Source organism: Harpia harpyja, chromosome 2 (assembly GCF_026419915.1).
Source record: "Harpia harpyja isolate bHarHar1 chromosome 2, bHarHar1 primary haplotype, whole genome shotgun sequence".
Lineage (NCBI taxonomy): Eukaryota > Metazoa > Chordata > Aves > Accipitriformes > Accipitridae > Harpia > Harpia harpyja.
The window spans coordinates 6,968,651-6,987,541 of NC_068941.1; the positions used below are offsets into that span (position 1 = coordinate 6,968,651).

The 18,891-nt window shown below is 39.8% G+C and overlaps 1 protein-coding gene across 1 annotated transcript in view; it reads right to left on the reverse strand.

Moving 5' to 3' along the window:
- The window catches only part of TNIP3 (TNFAIP3 interacting protein 3), a 51,867-nt gene that overhangs the window by 20,086 nt on the left and 12,890 nt on the right, over window positions 1-18,891 (reverse strand). Inside the window, exons 3-7 of the mRNA XM_052814545.1 lie at window positions 11,513-11,599; window positions 10,046-10,135; window positions 8,830-8,895; window positions 7,409-7,540; window positions 3,441-3,569 (exon numbers count right to left, since the gene is read on the reverse strand). Coding sequence (XP_052670505.1) covers window positions 3,441-3,569; window positions 7,409-7,540; window positions 8,830-8,895; window positions 10,046-10,135; window positions 11,513-11,599 — 504 coding nt within the window. The remainder of the gene's footprint in view (window positions 1-3,440; window positions 3,570-7,408; window positions 7,541-8,829; window positions 8,896-10,045; window positions 10,136-11,512; window positions 11,600-18,891) is intronic.

Here is an 18,891-nt window from a genome sequence, read left to right on the forward strand (position 1 = left end):
ACATATCATGATATAGACTTATTAGGTATTTGGGCAATTCTTCAGGGGTTTTTTGTTTATCTGGGGGTTTTTTTTGAGGAGGTTCTACATCTCAGAATTATGGAAGAAAAAAATAGAAAAATCCAGAAAATTCAATCTCCAAAAGGTTAACAGTAGAGAAAAAAAAGTGAAGATTCTTTTAAAATCACATTTGGAATCAATACTGTGAGACCCTGTTTTATTATTTCAAATAAAATAAGAAACTGCAGCATGAATAACGCTGAATTGGTTTAGGGTCATACTTTGAGGAAATATTGTAAAAGACATTCTGAGAAGTGCTAGGTATGGGGAGAAAAGGTAAAATTTTGTAATGTTGCTATTAGATCAATAGCAAATTATTGAGAACTATGTCATTATAGAAGATTTGGATTCCCAAGTATAAAACAGAGACTAAATACTACTAAAGCTAATACTCAGAGATATAACAAATATTTTTCTTTCAAAATTCCCATCACCCTGAACTGATAAAAGGTGGGGACTGTTTTAGAGTCATTTATGGAAGAAATGAAGATATTACTGTTCCACTGGTTTTAAAAAACAGCAGTGAATAAAACTGTCACGAGACACTTGAAATTAAAAGTAAATAAGCTATTTTAAATATGTAACTAATATTTGTAATTTCAAATTAACAAATCTGAGAAATGACAAAGAACTTCTAGGCACCATCTATAATTGGTCCTGCATGCAATTTTTTCAGATCATTTGGCTATTCCTACTTCATTAAAAGTCGAAGTACAAAAAACCCCAACCAAACAAACCACTCCCCTACCCCCCAGAAAATCATATCTCAAGGAAGCTGAAAAAAAATTGTAGAGGAAAATCCTCGAGGGACAGCTAGATGAAAAATTTCAAGAAGAAAAACTAAAATGCCTTTAGGGACCAGAGAAAGGATTTAATCCCAACAAAAGCTATCACCTTTGGTAGCTTTTAGATTAAAATGCAGGGTAAGAGAGACAGTCACACTGAGCTGTATGTTGCAAAAGAAATTTAACTATAAAATATATACATATAATTTTTTTTCACTGTAAAAATGAGTACAAGGAAGGCATTACACAGGAAAGCAAGACTAAATACAGTATTTCCAATAATGAGGAGAACATAGAGCACTGTGGCGGTGGCAGGATGGCTAACAGCAAGGAAGATGTACCAATGAGAAAGAACTCACAGCTCACTGAGTTAAACTGAGCTTAACTTAATGTTGTGTTAAATAACATTCATTCAGAAGTACTGAGAACTGAAACCTGAAATTGCAAGACAAGCAGCACAGAGGTTTTCTGAATTTTTCAACATCAAAAATGGAACTGTATGAAAAATAACTACCTTGGCTTCCAAAGCCACAAAAAGGATAACTGGTCCATGCACCTAGAAACCTCTTAATTTAACCTCAAGAGTGTGTTAGGCTTGGGTGGAAATTTTGAAGAGGATTGCCTTATAGACATGAGAAATGGGATGAAGTAAAGCACTCTTTAACCTGATGTCTTTCATAAAAAAAACAGATTTTCTTATCGGGGAAATACATTAGATTTTATTAGTCTATGTTTAAATAACAGTTGAGATAGTGCTGCAGCAAAGTTATGAAACAGGTAAAAAATTTGGCTTGTACTCGAATTATATGGTGAACAAGGAAACAGCCACAGGAAAGCCAATAATCTTGGGATATAGCGTTGCAAACTATTATGGCATTGCAACATCACTTTCATGCTGCAGACATCAAAGGATCAGATCAGACTCTATACTTTGGGTACTCTGGATGACTGGATCAAAGCTGGATGAAGCCAAAAGTAAAAAGGTTAATGTACTTAGAAACAAGTAGTAATATCTTCCATAGACTGAGAACTAAGCAGTTTAAAATGACTGAGATGAAAAAACATGCACATTAGCAGGCATAGTTGCATTTTAAAAGACCAAAAGAGCTGGGTCAGCTTAGCTAAACTGTCCTCTCATGAAAATACGATTGCTCTCTGTAGCTATAGGGAAAGAGCAAGAGCCCCTGAGAGCAATCGTATTTTCACTAGAGGACAGTTCTGCTTTGCCAAGAGGACAGATCTGCTTCACACAAGGAGTGAACCAGATCTGTTCGACACTACTACCAGAAGAAAAAATGAATATCATCTGGCCAGAATAAATTCAGCCCAATTGAAACAGATGAGAGCATCTAATGAAAGAAGGGTTACAGTTCCAGAACAGCCTTCCAACAGAAGCACAGCAGAAGGAGCTTAAATATGTTTAAGGAAGAAGTTGTTTGATTTCAGAGAATTTGTAAGAAATTCCAAGTCACTGAACCTGCAATAGCAGGGGACTAGACTTAAAAGGGCACAGAGGGTCCCTTCCAGTCTTACGTGCATTCATGACATGAGATTTGAAGGATGCAAATACACAGAAAATCAGTAAATTACTTGTGGAAAACGTGTTACTTGAAACTGACGTTTCATTTAAGAATGGTCTATTTACCCATCTGTCTTAGTTCCAACCACATTGTAAGATAAGACAGCAAAATAAAACATTTAAATAAGTTGTTTTACAAACAAGACCTTGAATGAAAGTTACACTGAGGCTTTGAGCAAGCCCTGTCAATGCATTTCAAAAAGAGCTAGAGATCAAATGTTCTGTCAGATTTTTTAATATGGCAGCATTACTTTTTTGCCTTGACTTTTGCACATCGTGGCCCTTTAGCTTGTGTATCACTTAAAGTTACACAGCAATGGTTACTGCAGTGCATTTCCTCAGGAAGTGTTTGTGGTTCACCATGAAATACAAAATTGTTAGAAAACACCCACTGCTTTATGTGATCTTTTGATTAAACAAAGTTACATTTATTACTTTCCCTCAGTTAAAAAAAAATAAATACCATTTAGCTATTTTATGGCAATTTCCTCAATGAGACATATATACACACAATACTTACATGTATAAATATATATCTGTATGTATATAAAAAGTAAGACAGGAGCATGTCTTGTGAAGAGAAGCTATTATTCTGAAACACAGAATATATGTAAACCAACAGTTTTTAAACTGTCTGAATTTTTTTTAATCACAATGTTTCACTGGATGCATATGAAAGCGTCTTTGTGTCATTTCCCTTCTGTTTGGAGGGAGAATGTAGAAAGAGCTTAGATATGACACGTAGACAGGTTTCACAGGAGAAGACAAAGGTTCTCTTAACTTTCCTCTTTACGATGCAACCCTACTGCCTGCCAAGAACAGCATGCACAGGTATTAGCTAAAGTAAGTTCTTGCTTGTTTCCCCAGCTCCCAAATGGTGATCACGCGTTTGCTACCAAGAACGGGTTCTTCACCCAGGACTGAAAAGGTGGGCAGCTGGTAGTGTCACTGCTTGACAACACAGACCCTAGAATTAAAGGAAGAGGTCCTGGTCAGTGGCTCACTCTTGTTCATACCTTATTGAGACGACTTATTTCACACTCATAGTGTTCTTTCTTTCTGATCATGGAGGCGTTCTTCTGCTTCAGGAGCTTGTTCTCTTCTTTCATTTCATGGAGAGCTTCACTAAGGACCTTTGTTTCTTTCTGGGATGCAAAAATACAGAGAGATGCTGCTGAAATGCAGATGGAACCATTTTTCAAAGACAATTTTCAGAATATCTGCTGTCTGGCAGATGTGCTGCATTTTTGTTGTCCCAAACACAGCTGGGAAGGGAAGCAACAGGAAGGCGGATGGTTAGTAAAACCCAGATATGATAAAGTCTATTGAAATTGTTTTGACCACTCACCATATGATGAGACAGAGACAACATACCAGACTAAATCCCTGCTCTCTACAGTCTGCAGTTGCACAAAGGCATGAGAAAGCTGGCAGGCCAAGCAGATCAGTACTGTACAGATGATTATCCCAAACCTGCATTACTCTTATGTACTCACAGTGTAAGGCCAGGGCTAAACGCTGGTGGAATCCCAGCTGTTCCCAGTGCCATACAACATTAAAGACAAAACCAGATCTCAGTATCACATAGTCTGAGGGCTTTTTCCACTGCACGAGAGACTGAAGCAGGTCTCAGCCTGCTCAAGAATTACCAAGCTACCAACCAAGGCTTAAAAATCCACTTTGACACCATCACAGTTGGTTTTGACTTGAGCTTGACCCTTCCTAGTGCATGTGCCTGCACTGTTGCCACCCCAGCAAACTACCAGGAAGATGTCTCTACTTGCAACAGGATTTACACACTAGTCTTTCAAGATGATATTATAAGAATTACTAGGACAGATTTGCCAAACTAAGTTTGATTCTCTTCTATCACTTTCAGCGTGACTATTTTCAATTTACAGTGAAGGAAGCTAAGATCTGAATCAGACCCTGAAGCAAATGGCATTGTGTAAGCTTCTCTCACTGGGTAATGTTTTCCTCACTAGCCTGCTTTTCCCAGACTTAGACCAAAGCTGTTTAGACATATGAAACAGAATGGCCTGTTCTACAAAAGTATTTCAAATATTCTTCTGCAGCTGCTTTATGTGATTAAAAAAAATGAGATCCAACAATCACATGCACAGGACACCGTATGAATGCTTTTTCTTCTGTGCAGCAGGCATACTTCTGTGCAGCCAGCTACCAGGCATTTACAGTTCGGGCTCATGAGAAGTGCATCATCCTGTGCTAGTTGAGCCAGTGAAAAACACCCTTGAGAAACTGTTGCTTACACATGAGGTAGCTCTATTTTCCTTTGTTCTAAGTTAGTTGGAACATTTCACTTTCTCCAAAAACTGGGCAAGATTAGTAGGGTATCTCTGCATTAAGCATAGGAACTCACCCAGGAGGTAGCTCAAGCTAGCATGTGCATGTATGTTTTAAGATATTAAAGAAAAACCACTAAAATCCATATAGGCTTTTAGCTATGCCCTTCTCTTCACCTTTGCCATCCTCTTTTCCTAGCTCCTAGCACATATCCTCCTTCTCGGAGGCTGACACCTCCAGGAACATGGCTGTCTATAACTAAAGATTTCCAGTTTGTTCAGGTTTTTGAACCATCTCAGTTCTTACCTCTTATTGCTTCATATTCAACACTGAATCTTAGGTGTTATGGCACCTAGACTTTCCAGTGACTAGGTTGGTCTTTGATTCTTGTCTGTGGGTACATAGTCATGCCCAGAGAGAACAAAACAAAAAAATTAAATCTCCAAAACAGTCGGTTTTCCTCTGTGGGCCATGGAGGACATGGGGACAGATAAAGTTCACAACTTTATCATTCTGTGAGAGCCATACCTCCAAGTGCATTTGAAAAAAAAATAAGACAGCTCTGTAAGACAGCAGCAGCATATAATCTGTCTCAGGGTTGTTGGGTGCTGCTGGTTTTCCTAAATGGCTCAGCAGAGCACCCAGAGAACTGCCACTGTGAGTAAACAAATTTAAAAGGTACTTTCAGGCTGCTGGACTAGATAAGCAAGTAGAGAACAAACATCTTATTACTTTGCTCTGGCAGTTGCCCTGTATAGCCCATCCCAGCTCCATGGCTACAGGGGGGTAAGTAAAACATTTAAAAAAGAAAGGGTTGTTACCTTTGAAGAAAAGAAAAAAAAAAAATATATATATACAGACACACATATATATATATAAAAAAAGAAATGCAGGTATGAAGAATGTTAGTTGCTGTAGAAAAAAAACCCTGAACATAAAGCTCTAAAAATCTAATCTTGGTAGATCTGTCAGCCTGGGCCTCTTCCGCATCTGCTGAACTTTAAAGCAACAAGCCTGCTCACGTGCTTTCAAGCTGAACATATCTTTATGCATTTTTCTGAATCATGCCCTGGCACTGCTTTTTCTTCATCCTGCCCTGTGCTCAGCATAGGATAATTTGAGTTGGCACAGCTGCTGACATGGGTGTTACAATCCTTGTTGCTCATTCAAAAATCTCTACTTTTAGCAGCTACCTCTGCAAAGGTTTAGATGTCCTGCATCCCTGCATGACGTCCAAAAAGTAAAGAAATTCAGAGTGAATAGAAGCACTTACTGGCTGAGTATATAATTTGTAAAGAAATTCCTGATCTAAGGCTAAAGTTCCATGCAGGTTAACCTGTCCCCTAAGAGATTTTTGGATTATATTGTCATTTAGTCCATTATTCATGTATGTAGTAAAAAAGTTGGGAAAGTGTACTGCTCATCCTTACCTTTCCAAAAAGGTAGCTAGGGCTATTTTTCATGGCTATCATATATTAAAGGGCAGGCAGTAAAAACCATAGTAACATGAACAGAAAGATGGATTGTCTCGCATTAAATCCACACTCGGAGCAAATATAGGCAGTGATTCAGCAAGTACATAGCAACATAGTTTGCTTCAAAACATGTGAACGGTCCTATTGGTTGGAAATCAAGCACGTGCTTAGCTAAGACCATACCGTATTTGATAAGCAAGTAAGATGAATGTTCTGCTTATGAAGATAAAAGCTAAGGTCTTTGCATTTCTTTTCCTGCAGCAGCTAACTTACATCTTATCTGAGCCTGGAAGTGATGCGATTGCCACTTGTTTTCAGGTTTGTTTCAGGTTATGAAGTGAATAGCGAAGCCCAACTTCAGCCATCAGGGCACCAGCCAGAAACTCTTACAAGAGGTTATGAAGTGTGTGATACCACGAAGCAGAATAAGAATAGGAAGCACCACAGAGTGGTGCTTGTAAAACGGGGCACAAAGTTTTGAGTATACGTTGGGCATATGTATGCCAATCACTCAGGTTGGCGGTTTTACTGTTGTAGTAATTCAGCTTAGGGATCTAACTTTAGATGCGAATGCTACACAAAAGCCAGTGCCAAAGGAGTCCTGAGAGAGGTGCCCAACCACTCTCAGGGTGAGGTGAACGCCACTGTAGAGCAGCTGATCAGCCCAGGCACTTTCAGCCCTAATAACTGCACTGACACCATTGCTAATATTTACAGGGAGCTGAGATAGCTAGCACACATATAAAAGCCTATATTGTCAATACCAAAATGTGGGTGCCTGGAGCTGAATTCATTCCTTCAGGTATTTCTTGCCAAGTGCTTTGTGCAATGTCTCCAATGATGTTCCTACTCCATTTGAAATCACTGTAGCATTTTCGTTCACAAAGAAATTCACCCTGAACTGAACAGTGAGGAAGGAAATCTCTGCAGTAGTTGTATCAATCTGCTCTCTACTCCCCCCCCCACACTAATGCTGTGCCCTCTGCCAATTTCTATTGAAATGGCTCGCTCTCTATACATAGTTCTCTCATTAGACAGAAGATCAGCCACTGCCGTGGATACAACATTGAAAACCACTCAACACAACAATCTGATCTACAGCTGTGTGACAACCCACGCCCTGCCACTCACGAGAAGAGAAAGAGAAAAGGCAAGATAGCATTCAACACTGAGCACAAACAGAGTAACAGAGTGCATCCTCCTACCGTTTCCTGCAACGGCCTTTCTCTGCCCAGGGCTCGGAACCTCTCAGCTTCTGGATGCTGTCGATGTCTCTCTTCCTCCAGCTCACTGATTTTCCTCTCCGACACATCCAGTTTTGCTTTCATTTCTGCCAGCTGAAAAGCAAGTGACAGACCATGGTGGCCTGACTGGGGATCCTGAAAGGCACAGCACCTCGAAGGTGCCTTCAAATCCTTTCAGCTCTCAGCAGATCACTGTAAAGGAATGGATCTGGTTGCATGTAAAGTCCCCAGCCACTGACTTTCCCCTCCCCACTTCCAAGCTCTACTGCTCTGTCTGCAGTGGAGACTCTTAATGACCCCGGGCAAATTCTCTGTTGGTGTTAACCCAGTTGGGTCTCGCACTGTTTTGCTGCCAAAGAACAGCTAATGTGCTTTTTTTTTTTTTCCTTTTGCAACTCGGACTCCCTTTGCAGTGGTGCACATCCAAATGATCTAGCCAGAGGCATAAAATGGTCCCATATTAAATGAGGAAGAGCCATTTAAATTCCTCTTCTCTTTGGGGAAAGAAAAAAAAAAAAAAAATCAAAGAAATGATCCAGATCTCAGAAAAGCTTGCTGGAAAATATTAGATAAAAAATTTTCCTGATAAGCACATGAGGTCACTCTGCAAACTTCCTTTTCATAGAAGGAAACAGGAGATGAGAAGTGTCAGGCAATGAACCAACTTGGTTTTGGGAATAATTGTAAGCAGCCACCTTCACTAGGCAGCTGATTATAACGTTTGCGGCAAAGATGCCACACAGCCACAAGCAAGGAATGAAAGCTATGCCAATGGGATCTTAACAAAAAAAAAAAAAAAAGACATAAAAAGGATTTATTTACAATGTATTTGTTTAAATGAAGAGATATTGTACAGAGCAGTTTCTTAAAAGCAAGAAAGTATCTCTGCTTAAGGAAGGCAGCATTCATGGAGGACTTAGATAAGAGCTCCCCCATTCCAGGGAGCCCCAGTGAGGTTCCAGGTTTCACAAGCCAGCCACAAGACATGGGACAAGAACCAAAATACATGTAATGGTGCAGATCAGTGGCTGGGCGCACTAGGCACTGCAGGCTAATTTTCAGTTAATTGTGCTCTGAAGTATGAGCAATTTTTATTACCTTGTGGAGGGCATGAAGATCTCTGCTGTCATGTCCACCCTGGTTCCTACTATTTGAGAGATGCCCTGCTTCTCTAGTTATTTTGTCCTACTGAAAATTGCACACACATTAGCTTCACTTCTATGTGATGAAGCTTTTTTAATTTGTGAGCTAGAGACAAAGTAAACATGATGCCTTTCCCCCCTAAGATATTTACTATAGCTATGGCTGGTTGGTATTTAAGCACAGACTTAACTATCGGCAGGTGGCACACATAATCCAATAGAAGTAGTCACCATTGTTACCTGTTTTTCATAAAGCTGTTTCATACTTCTAAATTGATGATCCCATTGTTTGTTCACCTCCAGCAGCTGTAATTATCAGGAAGTCACAGTAAATAACCCTTATTTCCACATTGTCAATAAATAAAAAATAGACTGGCATTCTAACCCTCCAGCAACGAGTGTTCACAACCGCCTCATTATCTGGCCAGTTCATTTCAGGAAAAGCAAGTTAAAGGTTTGGCAAGCTTTACAGCCCATCTGCCAGTGCTTTGGTATTTCAGTTAAAGTACATGAACGTTCAGGAAGTAAAATCCAGGAAACATGCAAATACACAATAAGCTACAGGTGAATCATTTGTGACACCATACAAATCCCAAGCTGCAACTCCTAAACGGCCACGGACTTTCTTGTTAGTTTGCTTTAAGTTCCATAAACATATTTCCAATCAGAAGGTCTCTGACTTCAAACAAGTGAATTGAAGACTCCTACTGACTGCAAGTACTACTGGGTTCAAACCCCACTTGCGTTTCTCAGTACCACTAAGCCAAGCAAGCATACACATGCAGGATGGGAAGATCAGCTAACACCACATATGTAAGTGGTAGGAGTGAAGTCAGCGTGCATATGTTTTTATTGGAGAAAGCCAAATAAAAGGTTGGAGGTCCCTCCGAAGCATTTTGCTTTACAGGATACAGGGTCACACTTTAGGATGCTCAGCAAAAGAATGGCTTCCAGTTTGCTGCTACCAGTGACCAAGACAACACTGGCTACTACTCATAGTGGTTCCTTGGCCTTTACAGTAGTGATCATTAAGAAAATTTGCCCTTTGTACCATATAAATCTCTGCTCTTCTACATTCATAGCTGCGTTACAATAAGTCATCATTTGTTCTAAGGAACAGTTTTCCAAATATAACTCTGCCTAGCTTGGCAGAGAGAAGTAGGACTATAGGAACTAGTTTAAATATAATTTTAAGTGCTTTCACACTTCGGGCTGTGAAGAAACGCAAAGCAGAAAGTGTCCACATAGAAATTGTCTTGCACGAGCGCGGGATGAGATTCCCACAGAAAAACATAGGCCTTGATGGACTGGCGGGTAAAAGCAACTGCAGCATAAACACAGTGTAAGTAACAGTGATAACACACTCAGTGATTTCCTGCCCTGGGAATATTATTGATACTGCAATGTCTGTCTTAAAGGTTATATCTGTAAAAGTTAAGGGTAAACTTAAGATTACCTCTCGTCTCTGTCTTTCCAGTGAGAGGATCTGTTGTTCTGGAGAATTGGCTGATATATTCTTCTTTTTGGTCAGTAATACATGCCTTGACTGGAGGACAGAAATGTTCAAAAATGAATGCTTTCAGTATCCTCTCTTCAAGTCAAGATTATCATATAAAACTCCCATCCACCCTGCCATGTGCAGGTAAAGAAACTGAAACAGCAACACTTTCTTACATTGCATTTGTATTTCAGTACCTTTGCACCTGCTGACAGCAGATTCTGAAGTGTACATCTGCTTTAACCCTGCTTAGTCTATGTTTTAATTGAAGCATTGTGCAAATGGACACTGAAATAAACAAAATCATGTCTATTTGTACCATCTGAGACATAGAACACAAAATAACATTTTAATTATCTTACAGATGGTAATACAAACAAGTAGTACAAGCCACAAAAGTTGAGCATAAGTTGAAGTGGACATAAGTAATTACCTTCGTTTACAAGAAATAGAATAATTAGTAGTATTGCTGCTGGTAAGTGCTTGCAGGCCCAAGGCAATAAACTTCAGCACAATGGGTTCAAAACAAGAAATACAGAAAATGAATAGGCCGTTTGGAGAAATTAGGAAATCAGTCTGCAATTGTTCCATTTTTTAAAGTGTGGAGTTTTGCCCATGCAGGACAACAGCAGCTAAACCCTCATTTTTATAATGGGAATGTCATAGATCATAATTTCCAAGAAGTTTCTATGGAATGTCATGAAAATAAACATGTGATCTATTAGAGATATAGATATATATCAAGAGAACTGTACTGGAAAAAAGATACATACTCATAAAGATAAAACATATTATGTTCAGATACCTGGTCAGGGATTTTTTTTTTTTTTTTTTCCTCCCTAAATTCTCAACCAATATATGAGAAACTAGAATAAAAGTGCAAGCACTTCTGAGGTCTTAAATCTCCTGAAATACATTTCTTTTCTTCGGTACAGAATTTAATGCCAAATACCAATGAAGAAGATCAAAGAATAGTTTTGGTGTGTCTTTTCACAGGCAAAAATCCTGACCATGTATTTGCTCCATGGCCAGTCCTGCTGAGCTCTAATGTGGAGCACTTGACTTCCATGCCAGAAAACACTTAATCCCTCTTCCTGTAGAAGTTCATTGACATGTTTAACTTCAAGTATCTGAAGCAATCACCTGACAGTCAATGGTAAATTAAAATGACCAGATACTTTTAGGGGGAAAAAAAAACCCAAAACACTAGGGAAGGTTTTCTTTCCAAGAATGCTGTATCCAAAAATATTTCTAACATTCCCTTCTACTCTTAAACAGCATAAATAATTCAGATAAATGTCCTGGAAAACAAAACGGAGCCCATAATTGTCAATCTACAAAGTGACATGCATGATACCTACACCAGTTCAAGCCATTTCTGTTCATCAGACAGCACTTCAGAGGACAGCCAAAACAGTCACTTACTTCTAGTGGGTCTGCTGGGGCTTCCATGTCACTCACACCTGCCCACGCGCATCCAAGACGGCCTTGAGCATTTGTTTCACTATGGGTCTTTGGAAGAAGAAGAGCAATGAAACAGGTATTTTATGTCGGCTACAGGAGCAGGAGAATTGCATTAAGACCCAGAAGATACACAAGTGCTGCCTGTGGAGGCAGCTGAGGTTCAGAAATAAGTGGTGGAATTTTGATTTTAGCCTTTTCCTCCTTCCTGGCCGGGGCTTCCCAGAAGGGTTGAAGCACACTGCATATGACTAATATGCCGGGCAAGGCAGCACTTTGCTTAGTGTGCATGTAAATCGCAATCGACTGGCCAGTTCACCCCAAGAGAGGAAGTTGCATGTGTAAGGGAAGGAAGGGTAAGTTTTTTCAGTAAATAAGAGGACAGGGTTTTCTATCCCTGCTTCCAGTTGTAAAAAAGGACTTACGCAAGTATGACAAGGATTAAGTGACATTAAGACAGTGTGAACTATCATGATAGAAAAACTAGTGAGTCATGCTTACAAAGGACTAATACTGAAGTCTTTTAACAGCTACAGGGAAGAGCACACCCATACAAACTCCAAGATGTTTAGGGGAAAACCATAACTGGAAAATTGATTTACTTTCCCTGAAGAAAAGCTGCACAAAGATGACGAACGATAGGTGTTGTTATATGGACATCGTATTTGCAGTTCTAGTACTTACCTTACCTAAGCATGGATCTAGCTTCAAGCTACTCAAGTCTTCACTTGACTACTCAACGTACCCAACACTTCAAACTTGTGTCTTAGTTTCCCATTTGGAAAAAGAGGTTAGCCTTACCAAGTTGAATTCACAGGAAAGTTTAACAAAGAAAAGGCTTCCACAGACTTCACATACAAAGTCAGGACGAAATAGAAAAGTGCAAAGTATTGTCGTCTTCAGTCTTGGAATTCTGAATAATGATGGATTTCAGAAGGAAGCATGAAAGAAAAATAATTTTCCTTATTGAGGAAAGATCCCTGGGTCTAAGGCTTTTTCAGTGGGGGCAGAGGTTGCTTATTTCCTTTTCAAGGAATGGAATGAAAGCTAGCCTGTGAAATTTTACATAAAATAATATAAATCTGTGTGAGTTCTTTCAATTTCCAAAAAGGATTTAGACAAAGTAAGGTAATCCTGTGAAATGCTGGAATTTAACAGCCACATTCCAGATCTCTTGTTCATAATGTGTGACTAAGCAACTCCTCTTTTGCAATATACAAAACCCAGTTTGGAAGAAAGCTGTTTTATAATATTGCATATGAAATACATACTCCCTACCCTGATGTTCTTTTTTTTTTTTTCTGGTTTATGGAGGGGTTGGAAAACTCATGGGGTATAAAGAGAGAAATTAAAAAACAAATGTTATTTTAATAAAGACATTTTAGATTCTACGTAGGTGTCATCCTACCCATTAAAAAAAAAAAAAAATTCATCTGTACCTATACCAAAACTAGCCTTTGACCGTATCCCTTCCAGGTACAGCACTGGTTTAAAGAAGGAAGAACTACTGGCTGATAACACAGCAGCGATTTCCACAATTGCATTTCTTGACATTTCTGTAGTAACTAATATATTGTAAGAAATATGAGCCAGTAACTGTCAGGCAATAAAACAAAGTAAACCTCTGTACCACCAAAGCAAAGTGAGTGAAACAGGAAGGTCATCCTCCGGGAAACAGACATTCAAGGCGGCCAACTTCTAAAATGAATAAACATACTGTGCTACCTGAAAGAACGCAGTAATAGTTAAACTGTAAAATCCCTATAGTGGAGAAGGAAGAGCAAGCACCATGCATTTTAAAAATGAGACCAAGTATTACAATATTATTAAAAGTTTGTGTCAAATCAAAGTTTACACCTAATGACTTCAAAGCTCTTTGCAGAAGCAGGCAATAATCCTATTATACACATAGCGAAACAGACCAACTGAATGCTAAAGGTCATCCAGATGTTAGTGTCAGATCAGAGAATGATGATGTCTCCTTTCACCCACGGTCTGTCCATCTGTCTGTCACAGCTGCATCTGCAGCATCCATTAACAGGCTGTCACTGCATAATTTTGTGTTCTGACTGTACTAAAGTTAGGGAACATGAAAAGTCAAGAGTCAGCTGCTGAAGGAGAGGGTACTGTAACTAGACACAAATGACACGAACAGCAATTAGCTATTGTCTTCTCACAACGTCCCGCTACCTTGTGCTGGCCTGCTACAGTCCTATAGATTATAAACTTACGGAAACAGAGTCTGCCTCTATCTATAAAGTACCAACACTAAGCATCTGATTCATAAAAATACAATCAGAAAACTTCCACGTTGCACATCTGCTCCCAAGGGCAATGATTCTCAAGCACAGACACCTTCCCTTATCCAGGCTCCCATGCTCAGCAGTCCCATCTCCGTTCCAGCAGCAGCTAAGCTTTGGGAGAAAGCTTAGGTTGAACAGCTGCATTTTATGGTCTGGACTGCTAAGGTAAACCAGCCCCAGTTTCCGATTTCCTCACAACAGCGCGGTGCGATGTGCTACGTGAGTTGCTGAGCAGTCCCTGCAGCAGGGATAGAAAAGCAAACACAGGGCACAGCCCTACTTGTGAATCACAGCTTCTACTTGAAAGATATCAGTGCTCAAATTACTTTGAAGAGAGGATGAGGTCTTTGAAGACCCTGGAGTGCACGCAGTTCTTACTGTTACTTAGTTCAAAACAGTTTCCTGGAAAGCTGAGTAGTTTCCTGGAAAGCTAGGTGGACTTTAGGACAGCAAGTCCTTTGTTGTGATATCTCAATGACTGTATTAACAACTACTGAAAGTGAATGATTCTTTCTTGGACTGGAGGATTTGAAGGTGCCATTTATAGGGATTTTAACTAGTTGCAACACTGTTCCTTTCCGCTTTCTCCGCGTGCCCCCCGTGATGCTGTGAGAGAGCTGGGGAGACCTGGGGGGAAAGGTGAAGCTCCTGGAAGAGTACAGGCTAGAACAGCAACAGCATCTCCATGTCTCCCCCGCCTTCCATGACAAAACGACCTGCATTTGTTCATTTTCACTCTGTGAGCCTACCACAGTGACTGAGCAGCAACAGCCGTTGTCCTTTCCCACACTAGGGCTATACATGAGTGTTTTGAGTCAAGTTTTGCTGTTTGCTGAAATAGCTGTTGTTTGCATGCACTTTGGCACTGTCAGTGAATGCAGTTTATACTGGCCTCATTTATTGGGCAAATCTTTCACATAACATTAATATCTTGTTTGAAAGACATATTGCTCCCTGCTAACAATCAACAAGCTCCAAGCTAGGCATGCCTGTGTGGAAGCTCTTAGCTTTGTTACTGGCCTTCCACCCTACATATACATGTTAAAAACAGTGCCAAATTTTCTTGCTCCATCTTAGCTATTGCTCTTCACTACAAGAATTTTACACAAAATATGACAGAATAGAAATGACATTAAGTGCTCTTCAGTGCCTAGATAGGCAAGCTTAGCATTCATACAGATAACACTGAAGTTCCTTTGCCCAGTGCCTGAAGTCAAATGCCTTTTAAGAGACTTTATAGGAAATGCATCTGAAGGGCAACAATGTGCTGTTCAAGAACAATGGTGCTGTTCAGCTGTGCGAGCACCTTGGTGGGAGATACGTTCCTTGTTCCCTCCCTCACAAGCGCTTTTCTGTACTGATTGCCACATAAGAACAGTACGGGGTATTGGAAATAGAAGAGAATGTCTGAAACCTATACGAACAGAAGAAATGCCAATGAGTAGGGGAACAAAAGCTCAAACTCTTCAGAGGTGGTGGTATTCTTCCAGCAAAAGCTGGGAGGGGTTGAAGCAAAATTGTTGTCTGTCTCTGTGAAAACAGTTAATAGCACTGAAAAGACAGACAAGGAGATGACAACATTTATTTTCTTTGGTATTGTGAAGATAACAACACTGCATTTGTTTATCAGTCTAGTGCTACACAATGAAGAACAACTTAGTTGTACAACAGCACTTCGGAAATCTGAGATCTACAAAAATCCTTGAAAGAAGGACCTTTTCTGACAACTATCTGACTTCAGAGGTCAAAAAAAGAAAAATATTTTTAAGGCATTTATACTTGGTTTGAAGCTATTGAATCAAATATGCAGCTTTAAACGGCTTGGAGAATCCTAGTTGAAGACCAGACTGTAAATGCCGTCACAAACCTAAAAAACTGTTTACAGATCCAAGCAAACTTTCAAAAAAGCTGTTAAAATTTTCCCGCCTGCAAAACATAACCAGACCAGTTAAAGATTCTGGAGGAAGATTCGTCCTAGTGCTACACAGTCACAGGAAGGTCAGGAAGCTTCACAGAAGGCAAAAATGACAGCTGAAGAGGGTGTCTGCAAAGTGCAAACAGGTCTGCACAAAGCACCAGGAAAGTAAATTTTAGAGGAAAACACAGGCTTAGCAGTGTTGTCCAAAGGCAAGGCACTGTGTGTTTGCTAGGTGTTGCACTGTTTGGTAAACGTCTACAGAAAAGCTCAGAAGATACCCGAGGAGAAACCAAGTGTGCCTGTTCTGCACAGTGGGAACAATGTCAGCTGTGTGCTGTGCTGAGAGGACGTCCATCGGTGCTAACGAAGGCAAGTGCTCCCCAGGAGCTGCCTGAGCCATTCTTGCAGCCATGGACTGAAATGGCACCTCAGACACAGGCAGTACCCCTGACTACATACACGCTGGACACTGCCATGCAAATTAGCACCATCTCTAACACTGCAGTAAAGGGCTTGTGGGGAAAATCTAGTCACTCTCTTGTCACAGACAACTAAAAATCAGATTTTACTGTGGTGAAATCATACCTACTTTAGCCACTAACATGCAAAATCAAGACTTGCTAAATATGATGTAACAGCAGTGACAAACTGGTCAGCAAGTTTTATAAATCCCAATGTAATGCTTGCATGAACCTTAATTTCCCTGATTATTTCAACTCTTCCTCTTTAAAAGAACAAGTCAATGTCATGGCATTTACTGGTTACACTAAAAAAAAAAAAAAAAAAAAAAAAAAAGAGAGAAAACAGACTGCTGGGAATAGTCTGAGTAGAAAAATACAAACTGGGCAACCTCTTACAGTATAACTGCCTCTGACTTCTCCATAAACACGTGTAAAACCATGTCATAGTCTGCAGTGGACTTTTTATAGCCTCCCTAAAATACACAGACATACAGGCCTTTATCTAGCTGGAGTCCATCACACATTTTAGAGCAAGAGAGTAACTAATTTACATGCTCTTTTCATCTGTTTCTCATCCCTTACTTCTCCTTCCACTCTCTCTCTCTCCAGAAAGTCACTTCCTTCATATGTTCCTTCTATCCATCCTGAACAAAGAAACAAAACGTCATTACTCCTGCTGCTGGGCTGTGACATGGAACTGTAGCATCAACCACCACTGAACATAAATAAACTTTTCTTTACATTTGAGCATAGTTTGAGTAAACATGGAAAACAAAGGAGAGAAATGGAGCAGGGTCTCCTCTCCAGATGAGCAAGTGAAGTTCGATAGCTTAAGAAAATGAAGTTAATACAACAAGAATGATCACTCTGTCTTTGGAGAGCTGGTCAGATCTGGCTCCTCCTAGAAGAGCAGTTGATAACTTCTCTTTTGTGTGTATTATAAAAATGCTTCCTTAATGTCCACGAGCCTTTCTGTTCCTTGGCTTCCACTGCTCTATCTCTTATTACAGTGACTGATCAAAACATGATTAAACGTATTAAAAAAATATTATAGCAAGCAAACCTGCACCTGCAAGTTTGACTAATAGTGTGAAACCTTCTGTAATGTCTGTGAATCATAATTTAAAAAATTTAAATTCTCTTAATCAGCATGAATCCTTAGTACAACCTTTACCCAACTTTCTCCCACTCCTCACACTCCTTTTTTTTTCTCCCCATTCATACTCACATGCTTAGCCTATGAAGCCTTATCCTTGGCATTTATGATTTTTGTCCATGCTACAGGCAATGATGACAGAAGAGAATTGGCCATATGTTTTTCAAAACTCCTCAAGCAGCTCTGGTCATTATGACAGATAGTACCTGTTTTAACTTTCATTTTTGTCCACAGCCGTCTTGTATTACTTTGAAGATAAGGTGAAGAGCTAAACATCCTCTTTTATGGCAATCAGTTTGAGTACACTCAGGGAAGAAAGTTTCAGATACTTTGGAGTGTGGCTGCCAGGAATGCCTGGCAGGAAGCTGGGAGCTCCTGTAGAGAGACTGCCGTGAGAAACAGGAATAAGCCAGTCAGCTACCAGGTATGAAAAAAGCTTCCCAGGAAGCAAATGGGACCAGGAAGGATTTGCTGCCCCTCAGAAATTCAGTGAATTAACTCGTAAGTGGCACCATACAATCCCATCTGCAAGGGCAAAGTGGGCTGAACTGCTTAGAAGCCTTTTATTAGTTTCTATTCTATTTCTATGATATTCTATAATTTCTATTAGTAGCAGCTTTGAGGTTGGGGGTTTTTTTCCTGTTTAAAAACAAGAATTATTTTAGTTTGTATTCTACGAAGACCTGACCTTTCTGAGTGTAAAAGCCTTTTGGTCATCTTTGGGAAGCTTGCAATGGGAGAAAAATCAAAGCCTTGGAGCTGCGGCCAACACTGAATCCTCTCACAAGCATCAGTACCACAAGAAGATAAAACTTCTCATTTTCACAGTGCTGGATCTTTATTCTGGGAAAGGCTTCTGTTACAGTATTACAAAATAGACACTCACAAATTAAGATAATAAAAGCCACTCGTCACTTCTGAAAATTTCATCTGTTCAGTAACTGCAGCGAAACCAAGAACCATTAAAATGCTTGATTCAAGTAGAAGTGAATCTTTCCTTGATGATGACAAAATAGTAAAATCATCTTTTTTTTTTTTTTTTTTTTTTCTTCCTAGCCGATCAGGTATCTGCTGTGAGGTTTGTTGGGGTTTTTTGTTAGTTTTTTTTATTTATTGTATGGTTCAGTTGCAGAATTGTAGAAGCTAGATTTACTCAGATTACCTGGGTTAAAATTTGGTGGCTTCTGGGGACCCTTTTATTTGCTTACATTTTGCTCGAGCTTTGCTTTTGGCTTTATTCCTGAAGCTGCTGTTATGCCAGCAGTACTAGCTGCAATATCCATTGCAACCCCTTTTCCCATTCTGGTGCACATGGTAAAATGGTAAAAACTGAGATATTTTAGTTGAAGAATAAAATCAGCTCTTAAGCAGAAGAAGAATCTACCTCTTCCTGTCTAAACTTGGTCCACATGCTTCACCCAGAGAAGTGTGGTAGAAAGGGATTTTCCCTTAAGTATGTATGTCAGCCTCAACCTTTTGTGCTGTTCGGTTCGGTACTCGCTCTG